Here is a 22,346-nt window from a genome sequence, read left to right as displayed (position 1 = left end):
TGGGCACCAAGGCGAGTGAAGGGCTGCAGGTGGCAGTGGGGGAAGCCCTCCCCAGCATTCCAGGGTCGGACAGTGTGCCCAGAGGAGAGTTTGATGGACATCTACAGAGCAGGGAGTGGCCATTCTCTTCTAGAGGGGCAGTGGGTCCTGCTGGCTTCCAACAAGAGGCCTTGGAAAGGCAAGGACAGCTTGTCAGATAGAGGGCATGAAAATGGCAGAGTCTGGAGAGTGTTAGGGTTGCCGAAGGAGGAACACACGAGGCTGAAATGGGTAAAGAATTATAAATTTACTACAGGCCTGATGCACAAAATTCATGCAAGGGGCTCGGCCCTCGCATCCCTGGCTTCATCCAAAAGGTCATCTGGCTGTCTGGTCTAATTAGCATATTACACTTTTATTATTATAGATTAGGTCATCTGGAAAACCAGATGGGCTGAGCCCCCAAATGGCTCCAGCACCCAGGGACAGGGAGTTAGAGATTTTAAAGGACTCAAGGTGGGCTTTTTTGGTGAATTCTCTGGGTGGGCCCAGAGCTTGGAAAGTCTGGAGGAGAAGCATAATGGTCTTCCCAAGTGGAATGTGATTGAAGGGAAAGGGAATGTCATTGTGATCTAAAGATCAGTTCCCAAGGGAGGAGTTGTTGATTCAATTATTTGATCAGACCCAACAGAGAGGCATGGCGTCTTGCAGCTGCTGGGCAGGTGCAGGGCCTGGGGCTCAGGCGCCACAGCTGAAGAAAGCCACTTGGCTGTGGCACCTGCAGTGGGCACTTTCTAGCCGGCCCCTTCAGGAGGCCTCCAAGAGGCCCTGCCAACCCTGCTCTGCCCAGCTCCAAGCAGCTGCAGAAAGACGACGAAAAGAAAGAAACCAGCTTGAGAAACAGCTCTATGTGCTCACATAGAAAGATTGCACGTCTCTGGTGCAGCAGAGCCTGGGAGGGTCCCTCCGGTAGCGACCCAGTTCCCGGTCTCCGCTCCAAGCAGGCGGCGCCCGCAGAACCTGATACTGCGTGATTGGTGGGCAGAGGAAGGGGCCCTCATTAACCTTACGCTCCATCCCAGCCCCGCGAAGAGCTACGCTGGCTGGGTCCGGCGAGCGGCGAAGAGAGTCCGCCGGCTGCTCCCTAGAGTCCATGGGATTGGGGAAAGCTCAGCCTCCCGGACCCTGGCACGGGGCGGAGCCGCCGCAGAGACACCACCCAGGCTGCAGCGGGAGGGGCGGGGCCTTGGGGGGGGGGCGGAATCGCGGAGTCGGGTCTGGAAACTGCTGGAAATAATCGCAGCACCGCCGCCTTGCTCCTTCCGCCGCACGCGGACAAAGAGTTCCCACCTACCCCCCAGCCCAGGCCGGTGACCACCCCCAGCCGAAGTCACGCCCCGCGGCGAAAGGCTGGCTGGCCCTTCCCCGAGCTTTCGAGCGGGCCGGGATCCGGGGGCTGCCAGTGGTTGGGTCTGGAATTCCGCATGGTCCCTTACCCTTATAGGGTGTAGGAATGTGTAGGGTAGATTATAGGAGGGAGGTCGATCTTGGGAGCGAAGGTCGCAGTGATTTGCCGCCTCCCCATCCCCCTTTTTCAAGCGTCCCACGAGGCTGGGACTCATGAGTGGAGGCGCCTGACCCACAGGTTTTTAGGGTGGTCAGAGAGATCCTGGCTTCTATGTCCACTGCGTATGTCATCTGAGCATCCCCAATTTCTCCTCCTGGTGGGGTCATGCCTGGAATTGCGGAGGTTGAGCTACATAAACGAGTGTGTCCGCTCTGGGTGCCCCGATTGAGGCCGGCCCTCACCTCTTTGGGCCATGACGTCACGGTGGGCGGGCGGCGGCAGGTGCGGGGCTGACAGACGTTCTCCTTTAAGGCGGATGGATCCGTGGGCGGGTAGCTGAGTGTGCTTCGCCTTATATAGGGCGGTTGGAGACATACAGCCCCTCTCTTGAGTCGTCCCGGTACGCACGCCGTTTGCGGTTTGGGTGCCGAATACAGTCTCTCCTGTACTTGGATCTCTTTCCTTTCAAGGTAAAGCTGCAGCCCGCTCCTTCAGGCTTTCCTATCTTGAGAGCCCTTTAGGGTTGCTTTCGTTTCTTCTTCCCAAAGCCGACGTTTTGTGCCGAGCAGCTTGTCTTGGAGGTGGGGTGGAAGTGGGCTACCGATTGCAGCTCGCTTTTCCTTCTGTGGTTAGGTGGCGGGGTTTCCCCCATTGGGCGACTAGCCCTGGCCGAGGTGGGCCACAGAGTGGGCTGGGGTTAGTGGGCAGCTGCACGTGGTGGCCGCGCCGGCCTGGGACGCTGCCATCTTTCCTCTCCATTTCCGGACGCGGCTGGGGGCTCTGGAGGGTCCGCAGGATGGTGGTGGGTGTTCGCGCCCGGGGTGACTCAGCACAACCTGCTGGTGTCCTGGCTGTGCCACCGCTCCTATCGGACGCGTTTCCCAAGTGCGTGAGTGTCCGCGGCTAGGAATGCTTTAGGTCTCCATTGGCCTATCATCCTTCCAGATCTTTCCTGCAGTCCGGATGGAGGAGGGGAGGGGGCGGGCCCTGGAATATTCATGGGCTCTCACCTCCCTCCCCTCTCCCTGAGAGCTGAGATTGTTCTGGAAGCTTCTGGCGCCCAACGCCCCGCCCAGGTGCCCGGATGCTCGGGCGCGTAGGGAGGCTGCGCAGTGGCGCCCCCTCCTCGCGTGTTCCCAGGCGACGGTTGTCCATCAGTGAGGAGGGTCGGCCTGGCGGACCCAGGCCACCATCTTGGCTGTGTTTGGTTTGGCCCAATATTTCAGTCTCGTGTGCTAAAAGGTTGCGATTGAGCTTTTGCTTTATTGGTTCTTTGTTTTGATAGCCCCCCGGGCGGGTAGCCCGCCGGTATCTCAGGTTATCCCCTACCCGGTGAGGTAGTACATGCCTAACGGGGGAGCAGTTTCAGATCCTTGCCGTTTAACGTAAAACTAGTGACCTTGGGTTTTTTTCTCCCCATCTGGTATCAGAAAAGCTAATAGAACTGTATCAGTTATTTCCACCATTAAATATGCACTTGAATTCTCTGGGACTCTTATTCTAGATACGTGAGTTGGGGCCAGTATTCTGCATTTCTAACAAGCTGCCAGGTGATGTTGAAGCTTTTGGTCCATGGACCACTCAGTAGTTTGGCCTCCAGAAACCTGACCTTGTATTTTTAGGACCAGGTCAGCTTTCTCCCGTCAGCTGGTTCCCGACTAACCTTAAAGCCTGAAATATTTGAAGAAAAGGCCCCTGAAGCTCTCGTAAATTGATAGTACCCAGCTCAAAGCAGTATGAAGTAACTCTTTACATGTTTTCATTGTGATTGGGGTGAACTTTCGGAGTCTTAAATTCGGGCGATCATGCTCCTTTGTAATTCTTATTTTAGATGCCGGAGGAAGTGGTGCACCATGGAGAGGAGGAGGTGGAGACTTTTGCCTTTCAGGCAGAAATTGCTCAACTAATGTCTCTTATCATCAATACTTTCTACTCCAACAAGGAAATTTTCCTTCGGGAGTTGATCAGTAACGCTTCTGATGTGAGTGCTTGAGGCGTCTTCAGGGGTGGTGGTGTGGGGGGTGTTGGTATTTTGTGGGGTCTACTATTGAAGAGGATAACCTGGCATTGCAAAAACGTTTGTCTTTGCTCTACGTGGATAGATGGGATATTGTACCCACCTGTATATCTTTTTACTTAATCTTCACCCAGGATATGCTTATTGATATTAGAGAAAGTAAAGGCGAGAGGGAAAACATCTATGTGAGAGAGAACATAGAATCACAACCTCTAGGTGTATGGAGCAACACTCCAACTGAGCCACACTGGCCAGGGCTGCATGCGGTTTTTAAATCTCAAGTTAAGGGGTTATCAGAACTAAGGCTATGTGGGAGTAAAAAACGGAAAAAATGTGTTGGCTTTTTTCTTGGGTGAAGAGATGGAGTTGTATAAATTGTAATTTGTGTTTGCAGGCCTTGGACAAGATACGCTATGAGAGCCTGACTGACCCGTCCAAGTTGGACAGTGGTAAAGAGCTGAAAATTGACATCATCCCCAACCCCCAGGAACGTACACTCACTCTGGTGGACACAGGCATTGGCATGACCAAAGCTGATCTCATAAATAATCTGGGAACCATTGCCAAGTCTGGTACAAAAGCATTTATGGAGGCTCTTCAGGTACGTGGTATTTCAGCTAGGCACACGTCATTTGTATTTTTATCCATATTCTTTGGCTTGTTATTTTTTAAAACTTTGACTTTTTAAAAATTTTTTGGCAGGCTGGTGCAGACATCTCCATGATTGGACAATTTGGTGTTGGCTTTTATTCTGCCTACCTGGTGGCAGAGAAAGTGGTTGTGATCACAAAGCACAATGATGATGAGCAGTATGCCTGGGAGTCTTCTGCGGGGGGCTCCTTCACTGTGCGGGCTGACCATGGTAGGTTGGCTTTCCTATAAAGGTTACTGGGTTAGCATTCTGGGGAAAGCGTTACTAGACATTGAGTATCCTATCTGTAAAGCAGTTACCTTTTACTGCAGTTCTGCGTTTAGTTTCATTTTCTCTATGCTCCATTGTGATTGCCTTTTTCTAGGTGAGCCCATTGGCCGGGGCACCAAAGTGATCCTCCACCTTAAAGAAGACCAGACAGAGTACTTAGAGGAGAGGCGGGTCAAAGAAGTGGTGAAGAAGCACTCACAGTTCATAGGTTATCCCATCACTCTTTATGTGAGTATGGGCTGGAAACCCTCAAATGCATGGTGCCTACTATGGAGAATTGCATGGTGCATTTTTCCCCCCCTTTCCCTGGTGTTCTGTCCTCTAACCTATTGTCTTTGGTACTTTCAGTTGGAGAAGGAACGAGAGAAAGAAATCAGTGATGATGAAGCAGAGGAAGAGAAAGGGGAGAAAGAAGAGGAAGATAAAGATGATGAGGAGAAACCCAAGATTGAAGATGTGGGCTCAGATGAGGAGGATGATAGTGCTAAGGACAAGAAAAAGAAAACAAAGAAGATTAAGGAGAAGTATATTGATCATGAAGAACTGAACAAGACCAAGCCCATCTGGACCAGAAACCCTGATGACATCACCCAGGAGGAATATGGAGAGTTCTATAAGAGTCTTACCAATGACTGGGAAGACCACTTGGCAGTCAAGGTGAGGAAACCCTGTATGCTGGCTCAATAGGAGGAGCAGGTAGAAGGGTGTGGCTGATATTAGACAAATGGAACTTGCCCAGCTTGTTGGTAGCTGTGAACTGTGAATGCCATGACCCAACATGAGTTTACTTGTCACACTTCTAGGGTGGAGAAATTGCATCCTTTTCAATGACCTCTCTTTGTGTCCATGGTAGCCTTACACATCCTGGGTTTGGACCTGACTATTCTCTATAGATTCATTTAGGATATTAGGGCTTAATTTTCTTAACAGCTGGCCTGTGAGTAGGCTCTAGTACTTAGGAAAGATCTTTGTTCCAAACATTTTGTTAGCTTGGTGTTGGGTCTAAAATTTTTATGCTTAACCTTGAAATGTACTGTTGGCTTGTCTCAAATTTCAGCACTTCTCTGTAGAAGGTCAGTTGGAATTCAGGGCATTGCTGTTCATCCCCCGTCGGGCTCCCTTTGACCTCTTTGAGAACAAGAAGAAGAAGAACAACATCAAACTCTATGTCCGCCGTGTGTTCATAATGGACAGCTGTGATGAGTTGATACCAGAGTATCTCAGTGAGTATCCTCTTGCCCTAATGTGGTTAGTTGGGTAAGTCCTATAAGGCCTTTAGTGTTCTCGGGGAATTAAGCCTTACCTTAAGAGATTTTTAAAAAAAAATTTAAATATATTTTTATTGATTTCAGAGAGGAAGGAAGAGGGAGAGATAAAACATCAATGATGAGAATCATTGATCAGCTGTCTCCTGCACACCCCCCACTGGGGATCAAGCCCACAACCCAGGCATGTGCCCTTGACTGGAATGGAACCTGGGACCATTCAGTCTGCAGGCCCACACTATCCACGGAGCCAAACTGGCTAGGCCTTACCTTAGATAATTAAGGATTCTCTGCAACATAGCAAGTGAAGATTCAGTGAGGGGAAAAAGGGTATCTCCTGCCTTTTTTGTTTTTATTGAGCTTTCTTTCCTTTGTGATTGCAGACTTTATCCGAGGTGTGGTTGACTCTGAGGACCTGCCCCTGAACATTTCCCGAGAAATGCTCCAGCAGAGTAAAATCTTAAAGGTCATTCGTAAAAATATTGTTAAGAAGTGCCTTGAGCTCTTCTCTGAGCTGGCAGAAGACAAGGAGAACTATAAGAAATTCTACGAGGCGTTCTCTAAAAACCTAAAGGTAAAGAGGCAGCAAATGCTTACATTCTTTATAATTACCATGTGGAGTTTTTGTTTTTTCATTCACATAAAGAGTAAGAGAGTATTTCCAAGTAAGATTGTTTTTTTTTTTCTTTTCACCCTTAAAGCTTGGAATCCACGAGGATTCAACTAATCGGCGACGCCTTTCTGAGCTTTTGCGCTATCACACCTCCCAGTCTGGAGATGAAATGACTTCTCTCTCAGAATATGTCTCTCGCATGAAGGAGACCCAGAAATCCATTTATTATATCACTGGTGCGTTGGAGCCTGGGTCTAATGAGAGCCTCCTGAGTAGAGGTGTAGGGATTGGGGGAGACATTTAGGGGAGAGGCCTAGGAACTGGTGTATGAAGTTTTTTGGTCTTTGACTCACATTCAGTAATAACCCTACAGGTGAGAGCAAAGAGCAAGTTGCTAACTCTGCTTTTGTGGAGCGAGTGCGGAAGCGGGGCTTCGAAGTAGTGTATATGACAGAGCCTATCGATGAATACTGTGTGCAGCAGCTCAAGGAGTTTGATGGAAAAAGCTTGGTCTCAGTTACCAAGGAGGGCCTGGAGCTACCTGAGGATGAAGAGGAGAAAAAGAAGATGGAAGAGAGCAAGGCCAAGTTTGAGAACCTCTGCAAACTTATGAAAGAAATCTTGGATAAGAAGGTTGAGAAGGTAAGCAATTCTGGGACTGATGTATTTTGTAACAAATGCCTTCAAAGCTGTTTTCCCTTAGAATCTTGTGTTGCTACATAATTAGTGATTTTAAGCAACCTAGTTTAGTCATCTTACCTCTTCCTCTCTTAAGCAAGCAAATTTGGCAAAGATGAATAAAACTTTACCTTAAAATTCAATATAAACCCAAGGTTTTTGTGACTGCCCTTAGGTGACAATCTCCAATAGGCTTGTGTCTTCACCCTGCTGCATTGTGACAAGCACCTACGGCTGGACAGCTAACATGGAGCGTATCATGAAAGCCCAGGCACTTAGGGATAACTCTACAATGGGCTACATGATGGCCAAAAAGCACCTGGAGATCAACCCTGACCACCCCATTGTGGAGACTCTCCGCCAGAAGGCGGAGGCAGACAAGAATGACAAAGCTGTCAAGGACCTTGTGGTGTTGCTGTTCGAAACTGCACTGCTGTCTTCTGGCTTCTCACTTGAGGATCCCCAGACCCACTCCAACCGCATCTACCGCATGATCAAGCTAGGCCTAGGTGAGTACACCCCTGTTGGGGAACTGCTCTTACATGGACAGATTTGACTTGGATGCTACTTGGGTCAAATCTCTTGTGACATTCTTTCCCACTTTAGGCATTGATGAAGATGAAGTGACAGCTGAAGAACCCAGTGCTGCTGTTCCTGATGAGATCCCCCCCCTTGAGGGCGATGAGGATGCCTCTCGCATGGAAGAAGTAGACTAGGAGTTTCTACCTGCAGACCTTGCGTCCTCTGTGTAGTCTTCATGGCTCCCCAGCAGCCCTGCGTGGCCCTAGCCCACCTGGTTTCCTCTGATGTTTAGTGGCTTTTTCCCTCTCCTGTCTTTTCCTAAGGCAGGTTACAATGGCCTCAAGCCCTCTCTTCTCATATTTGACAGTTTTGGATGTGTTATGTATTGTGGTTTTTTTTATTTTGTTCTGAAATTAAAGTATGCAAAATAAAGAAGATGCCGTTTTATACAGTTTTGCTCCTTTTGAGTTCCCTTAGCTGCTCTATCCCCTTGCCATCATAAGTATGGGTTATATAAATAGTATATCAGTGTCACTGAGGACCATCTTGAAGTTGCATAACGCTATCATGTTAACGCCATCCACCAAAATATAGGGCAAAGTCCATTGTAGCAGTTTAATTTAATAAAAATAAAATTATGAGAGCAGAAAGTTACATTTTCCAAGTACCAAAACCTGCAACTGGCTCTGAGCAGAGCCATGGGATCCAGGAGCAGAGGGTGGTGGTGCTGGCAGGGCTCTCCCCTAGCACAGCATTACCTTTCACTTATCCTAGGAAAGCAGCACTCTGCTTATAATCACCAGAGTTAAGAAATGCAGGTGTCTGGGAGGGAGTCTATAAAGGGGTATTCAGGGTAAGGGACAAGCACTGGTGAGGTTGGTGGCAGAGCTAACCAGGCAAGACTTCAGGGGATTTCTGGAAGAGGCCTTGACATTCCGCCCCTCTCCAAACTGCCTACCCTGGGGCTCAAGAGTCCTAGTAGAGGACTGGTGACTTAAGGCAAAAGGGAAGGTAGCCTGGCCTCCCTACCCCTAACACAGCTGGTTTCTGATAACTGAGAAAAGCTTGCATTTTGCCCTTGAGCCAGCCACCTGTGAGAAGCTACACAATAGAGGAAAACGGTAAGGTATGGTGAAAGGATCTTCTTTCACTTTGCCAGTTAGGTCCCTCAAACCTGCACAGGGGACTCAATGGGCACAGCCTTCTTTCCCCGTTGCTTTAAGCGGCCCCGGGCATAGACTCTGAGCAGGAGGGCAGCAAAGACAACCGTCACCCCCAGCCCCCCCACCACAGTGATGGTGTGGCCATAGAGGAGGCAGGAGAGGAGAATGGCGAAGGCCTGGCGGAGGGTCATGATGATGGTGAAGACTGCAGCCCCAAACTGTCCAATGGTGTAGAAGATGAAGAGCTGGCCACATGCAGAGCACACTGAGAGCAGCAGGGCGTGTGCAGCAAACTCACTGTGTCTCCCCATGAAGCGGGTCCCCTCCAGGAGGGCCCCCTGCTCTAGCAGGGAGCCCACTGTGAAGAGGCAGGAAAAGAAGTTGACCCCAAGCATCATCTGCACTGATGACATCTTATAGGCAAATAGGGCATCCTGCCAGTTTGAGGTGAAGCTGTCAAAGGCAATGTAGCCTCCCAATAGGATCACGCCCGAGAGTGTGGTAGCCTGTGAACTTCGGGGCTCTGGTCCGCTGGACAGCAGAAACATGCTGACCCCAATGGAGATGAGGCCTGCTGTCAGGTATTCCCAATGTTCGTAGCTGCGCCGAGACACCAACTTTCCCATTAGCATGACAGGGATCACCTTAGAGGCCTTGGCCAGCACCTGAGTGGGGAAGCTGACAAACTTGAGAGCTTCATACTGACACCAGCTGCTAAGCACATTCGACAGGCTGGCAAAGGAGTACTGGTACATGGGTGCCCCGTGTCGGGGCTGTTTGCAGAAGAGGCAGTAGAGGCCAGCCACAATAAATGCCAGCACTCGGTTCATTAGCACCAGAAACTGAGAGTCTGTGAAGCGCTCACCTGCCCATGTGGCGGTGGCCCCATAGCTGCGGGTCATCACTCTTTCCTGCAGCACTCCCCAAGTCAGGTAAGACACCTGGATGGGGGAGGGTGGAGATAAAATAAGGAAAAAGTTGGCAAAAAAGAATTTCATCAACATCCCTGTTCCTCAGAAGGCTATTTAAAGCAGCGGTCGCCAAACTTTCGGACCTCACGGACCACCAGTTGACAACCGCTAGTTTAAAGGACAGCATACATAATTTGGTTCCTCTGTGAAGTTTCCCTTTCCCTTTCAAGCCTGAATTTATCTTGTAGGGAATCAAGTGTGTGTGAATGCTTTAGAACTGCCCAGACCCTGTCGGTCCCCACAGTAGGGTTTGTTAGAGCTGACTCCATCCCAAATATTTTCTATTTCCAACCAATTCAGGCAGGCAAGAATTGGACATCTATCAGTTCAACATGTTACATGAGGTGGAACTAGCAGTGTCCACTCAAAAATGCCATGAGGTCAGTATCTTGGCACCCCTTCTCAGATGCAGTGTGGGAGAAGGCTGAATGGCTTCCCCCCAAACTTTTATCAGTGGGTTTACAGTACAGTATATGAAACACATCACTGCATAGGAAAGTGTAATAATAGGACAGTAGAAATCACAGGGTGGGGAAGACATTTTCTCCAATCACTTCTAAGAAGATGGTGGTACAGTCTGCCCCTAGGAGGGGGACAGACAACCAACTAAATCACAGTTGGGACTGGAAGGGTGAAAACTTTGGTTCCAGAGACCCTGCCCACCTTGACGCAATGCAGGAAGAGAAGCAGAGCCTGCCCGCCTGCCTACCTACCTGGAGTCCCACCGCACAGAAGAGCAGCTTCAGGGCCTGCCACGTAGGAGTGGTCTCTGCCGGCTCTGTCCGGGGAGCCAGGGGAACCTCATCGGAGGCCTTGGGCTCATTGCCAAATACACACACTTTCACCAGAGGGAAGCAGAGACCCCTGCCTGAAGAAGGCACACAAAGTCAAGCCCCAGTCTTCTCCAGAGCAGCCAGTCTGCCCTGCTGCTGTCCTCCTTCCCTCCCTCCCTTTCCAAGCCACATCCCTGCTTAGACAGCTGGCCAACACTTTTAATGTGGACCGAGCACACTTCCCCACCCTTTGTCCACACACCTGTCTCAAGGTAATTCTTCCGCCTGAAGTACCGCACCAGCAGGTAGCCAGGTAGCATGAAGCTGGCATAGCCAGCAGCATTCACCAAAAAGCGGAAGAACCATTGCTGGGTCCATGACTCCGGAGGGGCTTCGGGGGTCTCCCCACCTGCCCCCAGGGAGGGGATGGCAACCAGCACCACCACTGCCCACCACCTGCGGGGGCAGCGGACACAAGGATTAGGGAGCAGTTAGCTCATCACCCACTGGATCTCCCAGAGGGGACCACACTGGAGAAGGGCCCGGAGTCATCTCCCCGCCCCCCTCCGCTGCAGCCCAGCAGGGACAAAGAGCCTCTCTCTCTCTCCTTGGGGGGCCGGCGCCGTCCAGGCAGGGCTTCCTCCCTCCCCGGGGACGGACCCGCCCCTCCGGGCACACAGGTTCCTTCTGTTTCCCTCCAGCGGTCGCCAGCTGCTCCGGCCGGCGGCGGCGCCCCCTCCTTACACCCCGCCCTCCAGGTTTCCGGAGCGCCGGGGTTCCCCAACTCCTCCGCCTGACGCTCCCTAACTCCCCCAAAGAGCAAAGCCCCCGCCACGCCCCCGCCGGCCTAGCCGGCTCCGCGGAGCGTTCCGTGAGCCCACCGCCCCGGCAGCTGGGAACCGCCCCGGCCCACCCGGCTGAGCAGCGGTCACGTGGCCCGGCCCCGTCACGTGGCCTTGCCGCCCCTAGCCCCCCACCTGGCAACCATGGTCCGCGCCGCGTGGGGCGGAGGGGGGCCGGGGAATGCGAAGCCCCGGGCCGCGCGCTCCCTCCGCTCCCGCCGTCGCCTCCTGAAGCTGCCAGCGAGCCAGCGGCCAGCGGAAGTGCCGCGATCTTCCCGCCTCCCTCGGCCCGCGGCCGCCCCCCGCCTCCCGCCACGACCACGCAGCGCCCCGGGCTGCCGCGGGCCACAGCGCCCCCGCGCGGCCCGGAGGGAGACGGACTCGACGCCTGGGTATTTGCTGCCCTGCGCGGAGAAGGTGGGGAGTCGGAGGCCCAGGCCTCCCCCTGCTTCGTCATCGCCCCTAGGCCTCACCACCAGCCCGGGAGGCAATGCCGTCTTAGGGGCGGGACATGGAGATTCTGACCCGAGCACTTCCCCTTATGTTACCGTTTTCTGACAGGAAGCTGTCTCCTTTTTTGGATGGGCCAGCAGTTCTGTCCTTCAAGGCTCTGCATGACCTGGCCCCAGTCCGCCTCGCCCACTCACCCTTCCCGGGTAGAGCCACGCTGGCCGGCTCTCAGTTCCTCTCCTTCGTCTCTCCCCCCATCCCTTTACCCATCCTTACATCTGGGTTGAGAGGACACTCAGAGGCCTCCCCTGACCGCCCAAAGTATGGCTCTCTACCCACTCCATTGTTCTCCTTCCCAGGGCTTGTTTCCTTCATAGCATCCATTGTAACTTGTGATTACATATTACATGGAAATACACACTTATGAATTTAATGGCTGCCTCACTCACTAGACTATATGCTCCAAGTGGCCAGAGACTGTGTTGATTTATTCCCATAGTCTTCACCCCAGCAAAGGCCTGACCTAACAGGTCCCTCAAACATGTGTGGAATATGAGGAAGGAAAAAACACAACACATAAAAAGCCATAGCTCCCTTGTGTCTGCCTCCCAAGGCCAGCCCTTCTCCCCACAACCTCCAAGGCAGTGGTGAGGCCCCCTTATTTCTATCTCCTTACTTCTCTTTCTCTTTTCCTCCACCCTCTGCATTGCCACAGACAAGGCCAGGATCTGTGCTGGACAGAGGCCTGAGGACTGTCAGCCCTCCCACCCTACCCAGCAAGGTCCTCTCCTGCTCAGGTGATCATCTCCTTTCTGCCTCCATCACAAGGTCACAGGGCAGGCCCGTGTAAAAATCCCCAGTGCACACAGACATGCATTCACACAAAACAACTCGGGGCAGGGGGAGGGGGGGACCTTTTTAAAGTCTCTGCTGTTTTAGTGTCATGTTATTGAAACTTCCCCTTCCCCAAGGCTCAGTCCGGGGCCTTCTGTGTCAAGTCTTTAAACAACAGTTCTCAATAGCAGTGAGATGGGAGCTCTAAGGGCTCTACTCGCTCATATTTCAGTTTCTCTCCTCACTCAGGAGAGTCCTTGTTTTCCTGGGTTGGCAGTTTTAGGGTGACCCGACGTGGGTAGGAACAAGAGATGCCATCTTCCAGAGAGGCTTCACCCAGGACACCTGGGGCTTTGGGGTGGGAGGGGTCTTCCAAGAATCTCCATGCACCTGGGAAGCTCTTCTTTCCAGACTGGCTGGCCCTCACTTGTGATCCCTCCATTCAGCTCAGGACTGTGCTGGCTCAGCAGTCCCCAGGACTCCGGAAGGGCACATTGCCTGGGCCCAAACTGCAGCAACTGTGGCTCCAGCTTCCAGAAGGGAAGATGGGAAGCCTCCAGGGCCCCAGACCCTGCCCTGACTTCAGTCGGCACACATCAGTGGCTTTCCAGAGATCTTTAGGTCATCGAAGGGCAAAAGAGCAAAGGGCTGAGAAAGAGAATGGAGAGAAGCAAGATCAGGGTCCAGAGGGGGAAAGGCAGTGGTGGGGAAAGGGAGCTGGGGAGACCTATTGGGACATTTTCTCCCCATTAACTGACTCTTGGACAGGAGGGAACAAATCTTCCTACTAATCTCCCAAATGGTAATCCCTCTGGGCTAGCAAGAGTCCCAAGGCCTTAGGCCAGTCCTCCCTCTCTAAGAAAATCCCTGACTATCACAGAGAAGAAGGACCAAGGAGGTGATCCAGCCTGTGGGTCTAGTTTCTGGGGGGTTGGGGTGGGGGAAGGGTACTCACAAAATATTTTGAGTATTTTTTTTACATTGAACACTTAAAAATGGAGACTATACAGAAAATCTAGGTTTCATCTCTCTTAAAACATTCCCAAGACCTGGAAATACTGGACCATATTCCTCCTCTGCACCTACCTGCTGAAGCTGAATGGAGTGACCCTCGGACAGAGACTCTCTGGTCTCCCACAGGCCCCGCCACCCACTGCACTACATTGGCCTGGTTCCCTGATCCACGTTAGCTGTAGTCCAAGTGTGGACTGAGAGAGGTGCAGAAGCTTGCCCAAGATCCCACAGTTGGTGAGTGGCAGAATGGTGGATTGCCCCCCAGGATCCTAACTCCTTGGCTATTTCAGCCATTACAGCTCCTGTCTCTGCTAAGGGTGTGGGAAGGACTGGAGAGCAAAGCTGAGTGTATGCCTCTTACATCCTCAGCCAGGTCCTGGGGCATCACATCCTCGGCCAGGTCCTGGGGTGTCTCGTCCTCCACATTCCTCAGCAGAGAGTCGGCACCTGCTTCTCGCAGAGTGGATGAGATGCTCTTGAGACCCCGGCCTGCAGCAAGGTGCAGGGGTGTGCACCCATTGAGCATACGGGCGTCTACCCGGGCCCCAGCCTGGAGCAGGAACTGTACCAGACTCCGCTCTTGAGTCTCCACAGCCAGGTGCAGTGCTGTCTTCCCACTCGTGCCCTCCTGGAGGAAAAGAAGGATGTCTTCCAAGGCCCTCAAGAGGAAGCATGCTGGGTCCAGGCCCCGGATAAGGTGTGTGCCACTGCTTCTGACACTGGGAGTGGACCTGAGGGCTAGAGCAGGTGACGGGGCAGACACTGGGCCAGGCAGCACCCTGATTGGCCACCTCACCTGCACATCAATGTCAGCTCCATTTTCAAGAAGCAGTTCCATGAGTGGCTGGTTCCTCTGCAGAGTGGCGATGTGGAGACAGGCCAGGCCTAGGATGGAGTGAATGTGGAGGCTGCTAATCTGCATCCACCAACTCACTCTCTCCCACTCTTCAGGGACCTCCCTACCCCTCGGCCCCAAGGGACCCACTGCCCACTCAATGCCTCTGATCACAGGGCTGTTAAAACCCAAACCCAAAAACCCCCTCAAAAGTCTGAGGGGAAAGGAACGTAAAGTTTCCATCTTTTCAGAGTCATGTTATTGAAACTTTCATGCTTCAGGGGTCAGGTTGCTGAGTGACAACCCCATACAGGCACCCGCCCCTAACATCCCCCCTCCCGCATTCTCTCTAACTCTGCCTGCTTTGAAACCCTGGCCACAGCCACCTTCTTCAGAGGTCTCTGGGATCCTCATGCCCCAGGCCCTCCCGAGGGCCACTTCCTCCCATGTGTTTCCCTACCTTTTTTGCTGTCTACTTTCTGGCTTGGGTTCTCCTCTGCTTAAAGAACTAGATTCAGATCCACAAGCCTGCTCAAAGGTCCCTGCTCCATGAGGCTTTCCCTGACCACTATTCAATCACACAGCCCCACCCCCCACATTCCAGTTCTTCTCACTCTGTGCTACTTTCCCGAGGCACTTACTGCCTTTTAACCTACTAGAGAATCCACTTCTTATACTTCTTGTCTATCTCAATCGTTCTGTTTTGTTCACAGATGCAGTCCCAGCTCCTAGAATAGTGTCTGGCACATAGAGGCCCTCAGTATATTTTGCTGAGTGAATTAATGATCTCTGTTAAACTGAATATCTTGAGGGCAAGATTTAGCTCTCTGTTTAGCACACAGCAGGTTCTAAGTAAATTCTAAATCAAATTCATTCATTCAGCAAAGAGATACTGAGCATCTATGTACTTAGAACTGGAGGTGCATCAATGGACAAGCTATGGTATGACCCCCCGCTCCTTCCCTGAGAGTGGGGTCCTGGTCTCTTGTCCCCTTCTCAACCTATGTACCCTGCGGCTGCCTGTACCTTGCCAGTTTTGCAGCTGGAGGTCCAGGGAGTGAGGTGGTCCTCTGCCTTGCTCTGGCTGTCCTTCCAGCAGGCAGCGGGCACAGGTTAGGTGCTGGCGCTGGCAGGCCACATGCAGGGCTGTGTCACCATGTCGGTCTTGTAGCATGCGGCTGGCCCCTTTCAGCACTAGGGCCTGGACTGTACCTGGCTGGTCCAGATGTACAGCCAGGTGGAGTGCTGTCTGTAGGAACAAACAGAGGGTCACAGGGCCACTGCAGCATGCTCCCACCTCTGGGGACATGCTCAAGTGGGCACAGGAATTGACAACTGCCAGCACCTTCCTTGAGGGCAGCTTATAGAGGCTATGGCCCTGCTCTTCCAAGGCCACATTACCAAGCCCTTCCCTCTGTCACCCCCCACCAAGCTCTTGGGACTCCAATCCTGGAGGCAGGGTGAGGGAAGTGCCCCCTGCTCTTCTTGTAGGTTCCCTTAGCCCCTGGAGGAAGCACAGATGGAGTCAGGGTTTACCTTCTCACCCTCTAGGGAAACCTCTGTTATCCCCAAGGGCTAGGTGACAGAGAGGGGCTCGGGAGAAGAAAGAGGCACCAGGCAGGCTCCACCTGGCACACTCCTCTTGAAGGGTCCATGCAGATGCCACCGCTGCATTAACCCTTCCCTGGCTGCTCCCCACACACAGTGGATCCCACAGCAGCTGGTATGTGCCTCCATCACAACTCTTGTCACCATGTTGTGTAATTGTGTTGACATGAGTCCCTAGTCCAGGCTCAAGCACCTTGTGGGCAGAGGCTGTGTCTTACTCATGTCTGTATCCTCAGCTTCTAGCTCAGTGTCTTGTATATGGTTTCCTGAGGAAGCAGCCTAAGGTCACTTGTGTGGCTGCTCGGGATGGCTGCCAGGGCAGACATGGGTATCTGGACACAGCCTACCCTTTCCACCCACCTGGTAAAGGTTGTTCTGAATGTCCAGGACCTCCTGGGGCAGCAGAGCCAGGCAACAGAGCAGCACAGCTGGGGCCTCATGAATCACTGCCAGGTGGACCAGCCTGGAGGGCAGGGCAGGGGTTAGTGTCAGGACCCAGGTCAGAGAGAGTGGGCTGGGGTCCTGGGGTTAGAAGGAACACACCTCTAAGAAGCCACCCATAGGGTAGGTGCAGGAAGTAAGAATTTGGGCCAGGAAGTGAGGGTTGGTGTGGGAAACCAGATTCCTGGGGGTGGAGGCTCCAAGTTCCCATCTCTGGCCTTCAAGAAGGGCCTTGGCTCAGTGGGCGTGCGGGCATGGTGCTGATGGGCCAAGGAGCTTCCTGTCCCACACCCCACTCCTCTCTGGCCCCAGCGCCCCACCAGACCAGCTGCAGCTCCAAAGCCAAACTGAAAGCTGCTAGGGTCGTGCAGAGGTGGTTTCCAGGGCTGAGCTCCCCACATACTCCCAGCCCAATAGGGAGTACAGAGACGGCAGGTGTGGGGTCACCTACCCCCACCCAAACTCAATGTTGCACATGCCAAGGGAGAGAAAACAGAAGCTCTTGAATGAGGAGCAAGCAGTGCAACATCCTGTCCTGCTGCCCCCAACAGGGGAGTGAGTCTAGAGGGTCCCTCTTCAGACAGCCAGACTGGCCGGGTCTGGCCAGAGCCCTCCACTCTGTGTGCACCTCCAAGGCGAGGTCTGTGTTTGTTGGGGGACAAAGAGTCTTAACCTAGGGGTGGGAGGACAGCTGGGAGGGGAAGTTCCAGTCCTGGGGTTTCCCCACATCAGGTGGGGAAAATGAAAGCCAGAGCAGGAGGGTCTCAGCCCGGACAGCTGCCTTGGGACGCTAGTGACTGGGGGTAACTTGGCTACAAGGCCTGTCTGGGCTGGGGAGGGGGCTGCTCGGGCAGGAGCGGGGAAGGCTTGGCTGCGAGGCGGCAGGAGAGAGTGACGAGGGAGGGAGGAACCGCTCTGGAAATCCCCTCGGCCAGGACCAGCTCTCTGGGTCACATTCCTGCAGCCACCTCCCTCTCTCCCTCAGTCTCCCCTCCTCCCACTTCCTCTTCCCACTTCCATCTGTCCCACACCCCAGACACTTCCCAGGGAAGAGACTCCTTTGGGGAGTCTTGCCACCTCCCCCTGCCCATTCTAGACACACCTGTCTCCAACCAGAGGAGGTAAAGGCTGGGCTGAGAAGCTAACAAAGGAGGGCAGCACCAGAAGTCCCATGCCCTGGGTCAAATGTCAGCCATAGGTATTCCACTTGGAGCCCCCACTCCCTGGGTCAAAGGTCAGCCATAGGTATTTCACATGAAGCCCCCCAAATCGTGGCTCTGGGCCTGAGGGCTGATGATTTGGGCACAGAATACACAAAGTACAAAAGGCCTGGGGTTACTCCTCTCCTGCCCACTGGGTCTCTTTGTCAAAGGTCACCTAGGATTATGACCCTTGCATTTCCAAAAAGCAGATAAGGACAGACATTTCCTGCTCCTTCTACATCCTTCCTACCCTGTTCAACATCTCTGATCTGGGACCCCAGCTCCCGCCACTCTGTTTCTAACCCCCAAATTCCAGCCACTCCCTCTCCTAACAGTGTTTTTTCTTCCTGAGGGGCAAATCCTCAACTGTCCTGACCTTTTGCACTACTGCCTCTTCCTTCAACTGCTTCCTACCCAGTCCCACCAAGATCCACCTGGGCCTGGGGAGAAATGGACAGGGGGTCAGGCAAGACAGTGAGGAGGACTGGGGGGACTTGGGAGATAGAAGGTGCCGGTAAGGCTGACTCCAACCCTCACTTCCCCTTTCTCAGCAGAGGAGGAAGTAAGCTGCAGCAGCCAGCCGCCTGTCAGTCTGCTGGGGCAAGAGTGCCCCAACCTGGCTCACCACCCCCGCCCCGCCTCCTCCTCAGGGCCACCCTTAGCTCTGTACCCTGGTCATACTCCCACCCCTAGCTTTCTGGCCTCCATTGGTAACCTGTAACTGGCATCTCTTGTTCCTTGAGACAGGGCATTCTGAGGTCAGGGGCTGGGAATTCCAGTTATTGCGCAAGCAAGGATGCCCTCTCCCCCAGCAAGAAAAAAAAACAACACAACAATCTGGACTGGTCAGGGGAATTTTCTCTTCCTAGCGGTGGGTTATTGGTAGGTTTCCAAGATTCTAGGTGCCTGGTAAGGGCCCTGCCAGCTCCGCCCACCTCCAAAAGGGAAGGCAGAGAGATGATTCCCGGTTCTCTGATCTGGGCCTGACTGGAGCTCAAAAGTGAGCTGAGAGTTAAGTTTGGAGTTTGGAAGAGAGAGTGGAGAATGCCACTTCCAGGTCAGGTGCCTTGAGGGATCATTACAGATGGGGTGCTCCTGGGAAGGCCCCGAGTTAGCATCGGGAAGGAGTGCAGTCCCAGCCTCGCCCCCATACTCACGTGTCTCCGTCCTCAGAGATGTAAGTGAGAGCTTCCAGCTGCTGAGGACTCAGCGCCCCGGCTGGGGGGAGCGGCGAGCCTGGTGGTGGGTTTTCGGTCTCAGGGCCCTCCCAAAAGGTCAAAGGTTCGGTGAGCGACGAGGAGCCATAGGTGGAGTCAGCCCTCTCCCCATCAGTGTCTTCCTTCTCCTGGGGCTCTTTGGTGGTTCCCGGAGGATGGGTCCAGGGCTGGGGGCCTGTGCCGCCCGGGGGCCGGGAGGCTGAGGCCGGGGTGGTCTCGGGCAGGGAGCGCAGAGAGCGCAGAGACTCGATGCCCGAATCACACTGGCTTTCATCCGACTCGTCCGCCCCCTTGCGCGCCACCGACATGCCCGCGGCACCGGCTCGCGGGGGCCCAGTCCCAGCAGGATCTGGCTGCGGGCTCCGCCGCACCGCCTTTCCGGGTTGCAGGTCCGTCTTGCGGAACAGGCTTCCGGCCTGAAGTGGCCTCCTTCCCGGGCTGCTGGGGTCCGAGGAGTCGGCGAGAAGGGTGGGAGAGGCTCGAAGCTCCAGTGGGGTCCGCCGCAGAGGTTACTCAGGGAAGCCGGGATGCCCAGTCTGACGCGCTCTCTCGACCCGCCCCTCAGGCCCCGCCCCCGACAGGCGCTTCCGGACACAGGCCCCGCCCTCCGGAATCCCCCTTACCCCGCCCTCTGCGTTGGCTCGGAGTCCGGGGTTACCCGGTCCTGACTCACTGGTGTGTTAATTCACCCATTCATCATCCTTCCATCATCCATGCATCCATGCATCCATCCATCCAATCACCCCTCCGTCCATTCATTCATTAACTCCCCCCCTTCTTTTCCATTCTTGATCCCATGCGTTCTTTCCTTCCTTCACTTCCTCCATTTCTTCACTCATTGTTTCCATTCATTCATTTATTCATTCGTGTGTTGTTAAAGAAATATTTATTAATTGTACAAATTAGACATCTTGTGGGGGCGGGCATGTGGTTGGTGGGATGGGATGCACTGCTTCCTATCTCCTACCCATTTCCATTTCTCTTGCTTTCTCATTTACCAATGCCCAGAAGTTTGGGTAGGGAAAGGGGATATCCATTGCCTTTATTTTATTTATTTTTAAAAACTATTTTATTGATTTTTTACAGAGAGGAAGGGAGAGGAATAGAGAGTTAGAAACATCGATGAGAGAGAAACATCGATCAGCTGCCTCCTGCACACCTGCTACTGAGGATGTGCCTGCAACCAAGGTACATGCCCTTGACGGGAATCGAACCTGGGACCTTTCAGTCCACAGGCCAATGCTCTACCCACTGAGCCAAACCGGTTAGGGCTCCATTGTCTTTAAAGGAGTGATTCTCCCTTTGGGTCCTGGGTAGAGGGTCTCCTGTATCAACTTCTCAGATCACATAGAATTGGGCATGAGGATGTGCTTTTCAAAACTGGGTTTTCTCAGGCAGATTGTTGTCTAAATGAAGGAGGCTGGTCATGCTTTTTTGTTGTCTAAAAAAGCAGAGTGCACCCACTGGTATGGCTCAGTGGTTGAGCATCGACCTATGAACCAGGAGATCATGGTTCAATTCCTGGTTGGGGCACATGCCTAGGTTGCAGGCTCATGCAGAAAGGAGGCAGCCAATCAGTAATTCTCTCTCATCATGGATGTTTCTATCTCTCTCTCCCTCTCCCTTCCTCTCTGAAATCAATAAAAATATATTAAAAAATTAAAAAGCAGAGTGGTCATTCTTCACAGGGGTGAAACACTGGTCTTTGTGGTTACAACACCTGGTTATCCCCATCTATCAGGGAAGATTACTTCCTCATGGTGGGGCCAGGATGGGGAGGCCCCAGACACATTGGGCCACACTCTGCTGGGGGGACCGCCCCAGCTCCAGCTCCAGTGCCAACACATCTTTCCTCCTGCCCTATCCCTGCTTTCCCTGGGCCCAGGGAGGCCTTAGGCAAATCGCATCCACATGTTGAGGTGCAAACTAGTGCCTCATGACTTACCTCTACCCCAAGTGCCATCAACCATGGGCCAACAATGCCTTTTGAAGATCATCCCAAAGAAGCATCTTTTCTATCTCTGGCATTGGAGGAAGAACGCTGCGCTGAGTGTAGACAGCTACTAACCAGCTTCCCTACTGCCTTCTCCCATGCAACTTCATTTTATTCATCCATTTTACAAACATGTGGATTTTCTCCTATATGTATGACACTGTTCTCTCTGCTGGAAGCAAAACTGAGTACCACAGTAACAGTAATTAATATCCACCAACCCCACCAAGCCCCCTGGCAATTACAATACAGTGATTGTGCGAAGACAGGACTGAGAAGAGGGTGGTGTGGGGGCACAGTGAGGAGAGGGGCAGGGAAGTTTCCATTTGAACTGGAAATGGGAAGGAAAGAGGTCTGGGGAGCAGAGAAGTACCTAGTCTCTGGGAGGAGGGGATTAGTAAGGAGAGAGGAGACGGGGGTGGGAAGGGGAGAGCAGATGAGAGGAGATGACCTACTCCTCTCCAACCCCCTGGAGGACCAGAGGGGGAGAATGTGCTGAGTATGAGGCTGTAAGAAGCCATGAGGGAAAAGCCCAAGGAAATTAAGGCATCTCCTGCCCATGGAGCCAGTGCAATTTCAGATGTTTTCAACTTCTTCCCCTGACATTTTCCTCTCCCATCCTCAAAAGCTGGAGTAAAAGTATAGTCATAAACTCCATACCCAGACCACTTGGGTTAAACAAACTGGAACTATCCCCATTTTAAAGTTGGGAAGCTGGGGCCCAGAGGGGTGAGTTGACTTTTCTAAAATCAAACGAAGTGCAGAGCCAGGCTCTCCTGCCCCTAATCCAAAGCTTAAAATTGTTTTCAGTGAATTTTTTTACCTTTTCTAATTTTTTTCCTTTATGAATGCCTGCAGGGATTGGGGCATATGAGCCCTTTGCGAGGACAGGAGAACTAGGGAATGTTCAGTGACCACATCTCTTATCATACAGAGGTTGAATTTAAGGAAAAACCTACTCCTTTTCAGCCTCATTATCTGGCTCTGAATCATAACAGGTGTGTGGCAGTCCCTTTTCTGGCCACATGAGGTCAGCATTGAGGCGCTCACCGCTTCCAGCATCTAGCCTACACTCCGGGGAGAAGGCGCATGCAGTATCATCTGGAAAGATAGTCAAGGGATTTTGACTCGGGCCACAGTGTGGTCAGGGCCCTGACTTTGTTTCCTCAGTTCCAGTCTTCGAGGTTGGGCCCCTCTGATCCGCTTCTCTTTATCTGTTGGTGTTTTCTAGTTCTCTTAGTTGTTCTCCCACTCCCAGCCTCCACCCAGGCCCATCTTCTGGAAGCAGCCCCAGTTGCCATGGTGACCAGCTGGTCACCTGGCTCCTTCTGAGCCCCCTCCCTTCACCCCTCTTTTCCCTGGGCTTTCAAAGAAAAGTAATGTGTGTTAATGGGTGTGTGTGTGTTTTTTTAAATCTTTTAGGAGCTCTGGGGTTGGCCA

At 52.9% G+C, this 22,346-nt stretch overlaps 3 protein-coding genes across 4 annotated transcripts; 1 reads left to right on the top strand and 2 right to left on the bottom strand.

The window, feature by feature from the left end:
- The first annotated feature begins 1,812 nt into the window (after window positions 1-1,812).
- Window positions 1,813-8,010, top strand: HSP90AB1 (heat shock protein 90 alpha family class B member 1). The gene is made up of 12 exons (XM_080666561.1): window positions 1,813-2,016; window positions 3,378-3,527; window positions 3,958-4,164; window positions 4,266-4,425; window positions 4,580-4,713; window positions 4,834-5,142; window positions 5,543-5,708; window positions 6,134-6,324; window positions 6,452-6,599; window positions 6,737-7,005; window positions 7,217-7,550; window positions 7,648-8,010. The coding sequence occupies exons 2-12, from the start codon at window positions 3,378-3,380 to the stop codon at window positions 7,755-7,757; spliced, it is 2,178 nt and encodes a 725-aa protein (XP_080522687.1). The 5' UTR covers window positions 1,813-2,016; the 3' UTR covers window positions 7,758-8,010.
- A 123-nt stretch (window positions 8,011-8,133) lies between these two features.
- Window positions 8,134-11,592, bottom strand: SLC35B2 (solute carrier family 35 member B2). 2 transcript variants are annotated; one of them, XM_080666562.1, is made up of 4 exons: window positions 11,448-11,574; window positions 10,733-10,926; window positions 10,411-10,565; window positions 8,134-9,667 (listed from the first exon to the last, which is right to left on the bottom strand). In XM_080666562.1, the coding sequence occupies exons 1-4, from the start codon at window positions 11,456-11,458 to the stop codon at window positions 8,732-8,734; spliced, it is 1,296 nt and encodes a 431-aa protein (XP_080522688.1). In that variant the 5' UTR covers window positions 11,459-11,574; the 3' UTR covers window positions 8,134-8,731. The 2 variants fall into 2 exon arrangements, with proteins under 2 accessions (XP_080522688.1, XP_080522689.1); XM_080666563.1 differs by lacking the exon at window positions 10,733-10,926 and having other exon boundaries at window positions 8,161-9,667; window positions 11,448-11,592.
- Window positions 11,593-12,167: 575 nt separating this feature from the next.
- On the bottom strand, window positions 12,168-19,483 carry NFKBIE (NFKB inhibitor epsilon). Its single transcript, XM_080666560.1, has 6 exons — window positions 18,854-19,483; window positions 16,414-16,516; window positions 15,472-15,694; window positions 14,407-14,495; window positions 13,972-14,238; window positions 12,168-13,244 (listed from the first exon to the last, which is right to left on the bottom strand). The coding sequence occupies exons 1-6, from the start codon at window positions 19,219-19,221 to the stop codon at window positions 13,179-13,181; spliced, it is 1,116 nt and encodes a 371-aa protein (XP_080522686.1). The 5' UTR covers window positions 19,222-19,483; the 3' UTR covers window positions 12,168-13,178.
- Between the last annotated feature and the right edge of the window lie 2,863 nt (window positions 19,484-22,346).

Source organism: Plecotus auritus (genome assembly GCF_963455305.1).
Source record: "Plecotus auritus genome assembly, chromosome: 4".
In the NCBI taxonomy this organism is placed as follows: Eukaryota; Metazoa; Chordata; class Mammalia; order Chiroptera; family Vespertilionidae; genus Plecotus; species Plecotus auritus.
The sequence above is the reverse complement of the archived record's forward strand: the minus strand, read 5'-3'. Positions and strand labels throughout refer to the sequence as shown.

Bases quoted from the DNA above. Each gene is read 5' to 3' on its own strand.
- SLC35B2 (XM_080666562.1), bottom strand. The intron at 10,566-10,732 runs GTGTGTGGACAA...TGCCTTCTTCAG, and splicing joins GAAGAATTACCTTGAGACAG to GCAGGGGTCTCTGCTTCCCT. The intron at 9,668-10,410 runs GTAGGTAGGCAG...TCCCCCATCCAG, and splicing joins TCTGTGCGGTGGGACTCCAG to GTGTCTTACCTGACTTGGGG.
- HSP90AB1 (XM_080666561.1), top strand. From the start codon at position 3,378: ATGCCGGAGGAAGTGGTGCACCATGGAGAGGAGGAGGTGGAGACTTTT. The intron at 4,426-4,579 runs GTAGGTTGGCTT...GCCTTTTTCTAG, and splicing joins CACTGTGCGGGCTGACCATG to GTGAGCCCATTGGCCGGGGC. The intron at 5,143-5,542 runs GTGAGGAAACCC...CTCAAATTTCAG, and splicing joins AAGACCACTTGGCAGTCAAG to CACTTCTCTGTAGAAGGTCA.
- NFKBIE (XM_080666560.1), bottom strand. From the start codon at position 19,221: ATGTCGGTGGCGCGCAAGGGGGCGGACGAGTCGGATGAAAGCCAGTGT. The intron at 15,695-16,413 runs GTGGGTGGAAAG...TTGTTCCTACAG, and splicing joins TTCAGAACAACCTTTACCAG to ACAGCACTCCACCTGGCTGT. The intron at 14,496-15,471 runs GTACAGGCAGCC...ACTCCATCCTAG, and splicing joins CCAGCTGCAAAACTGGCAAG to GCCTGGCCTGTCTCCACATC.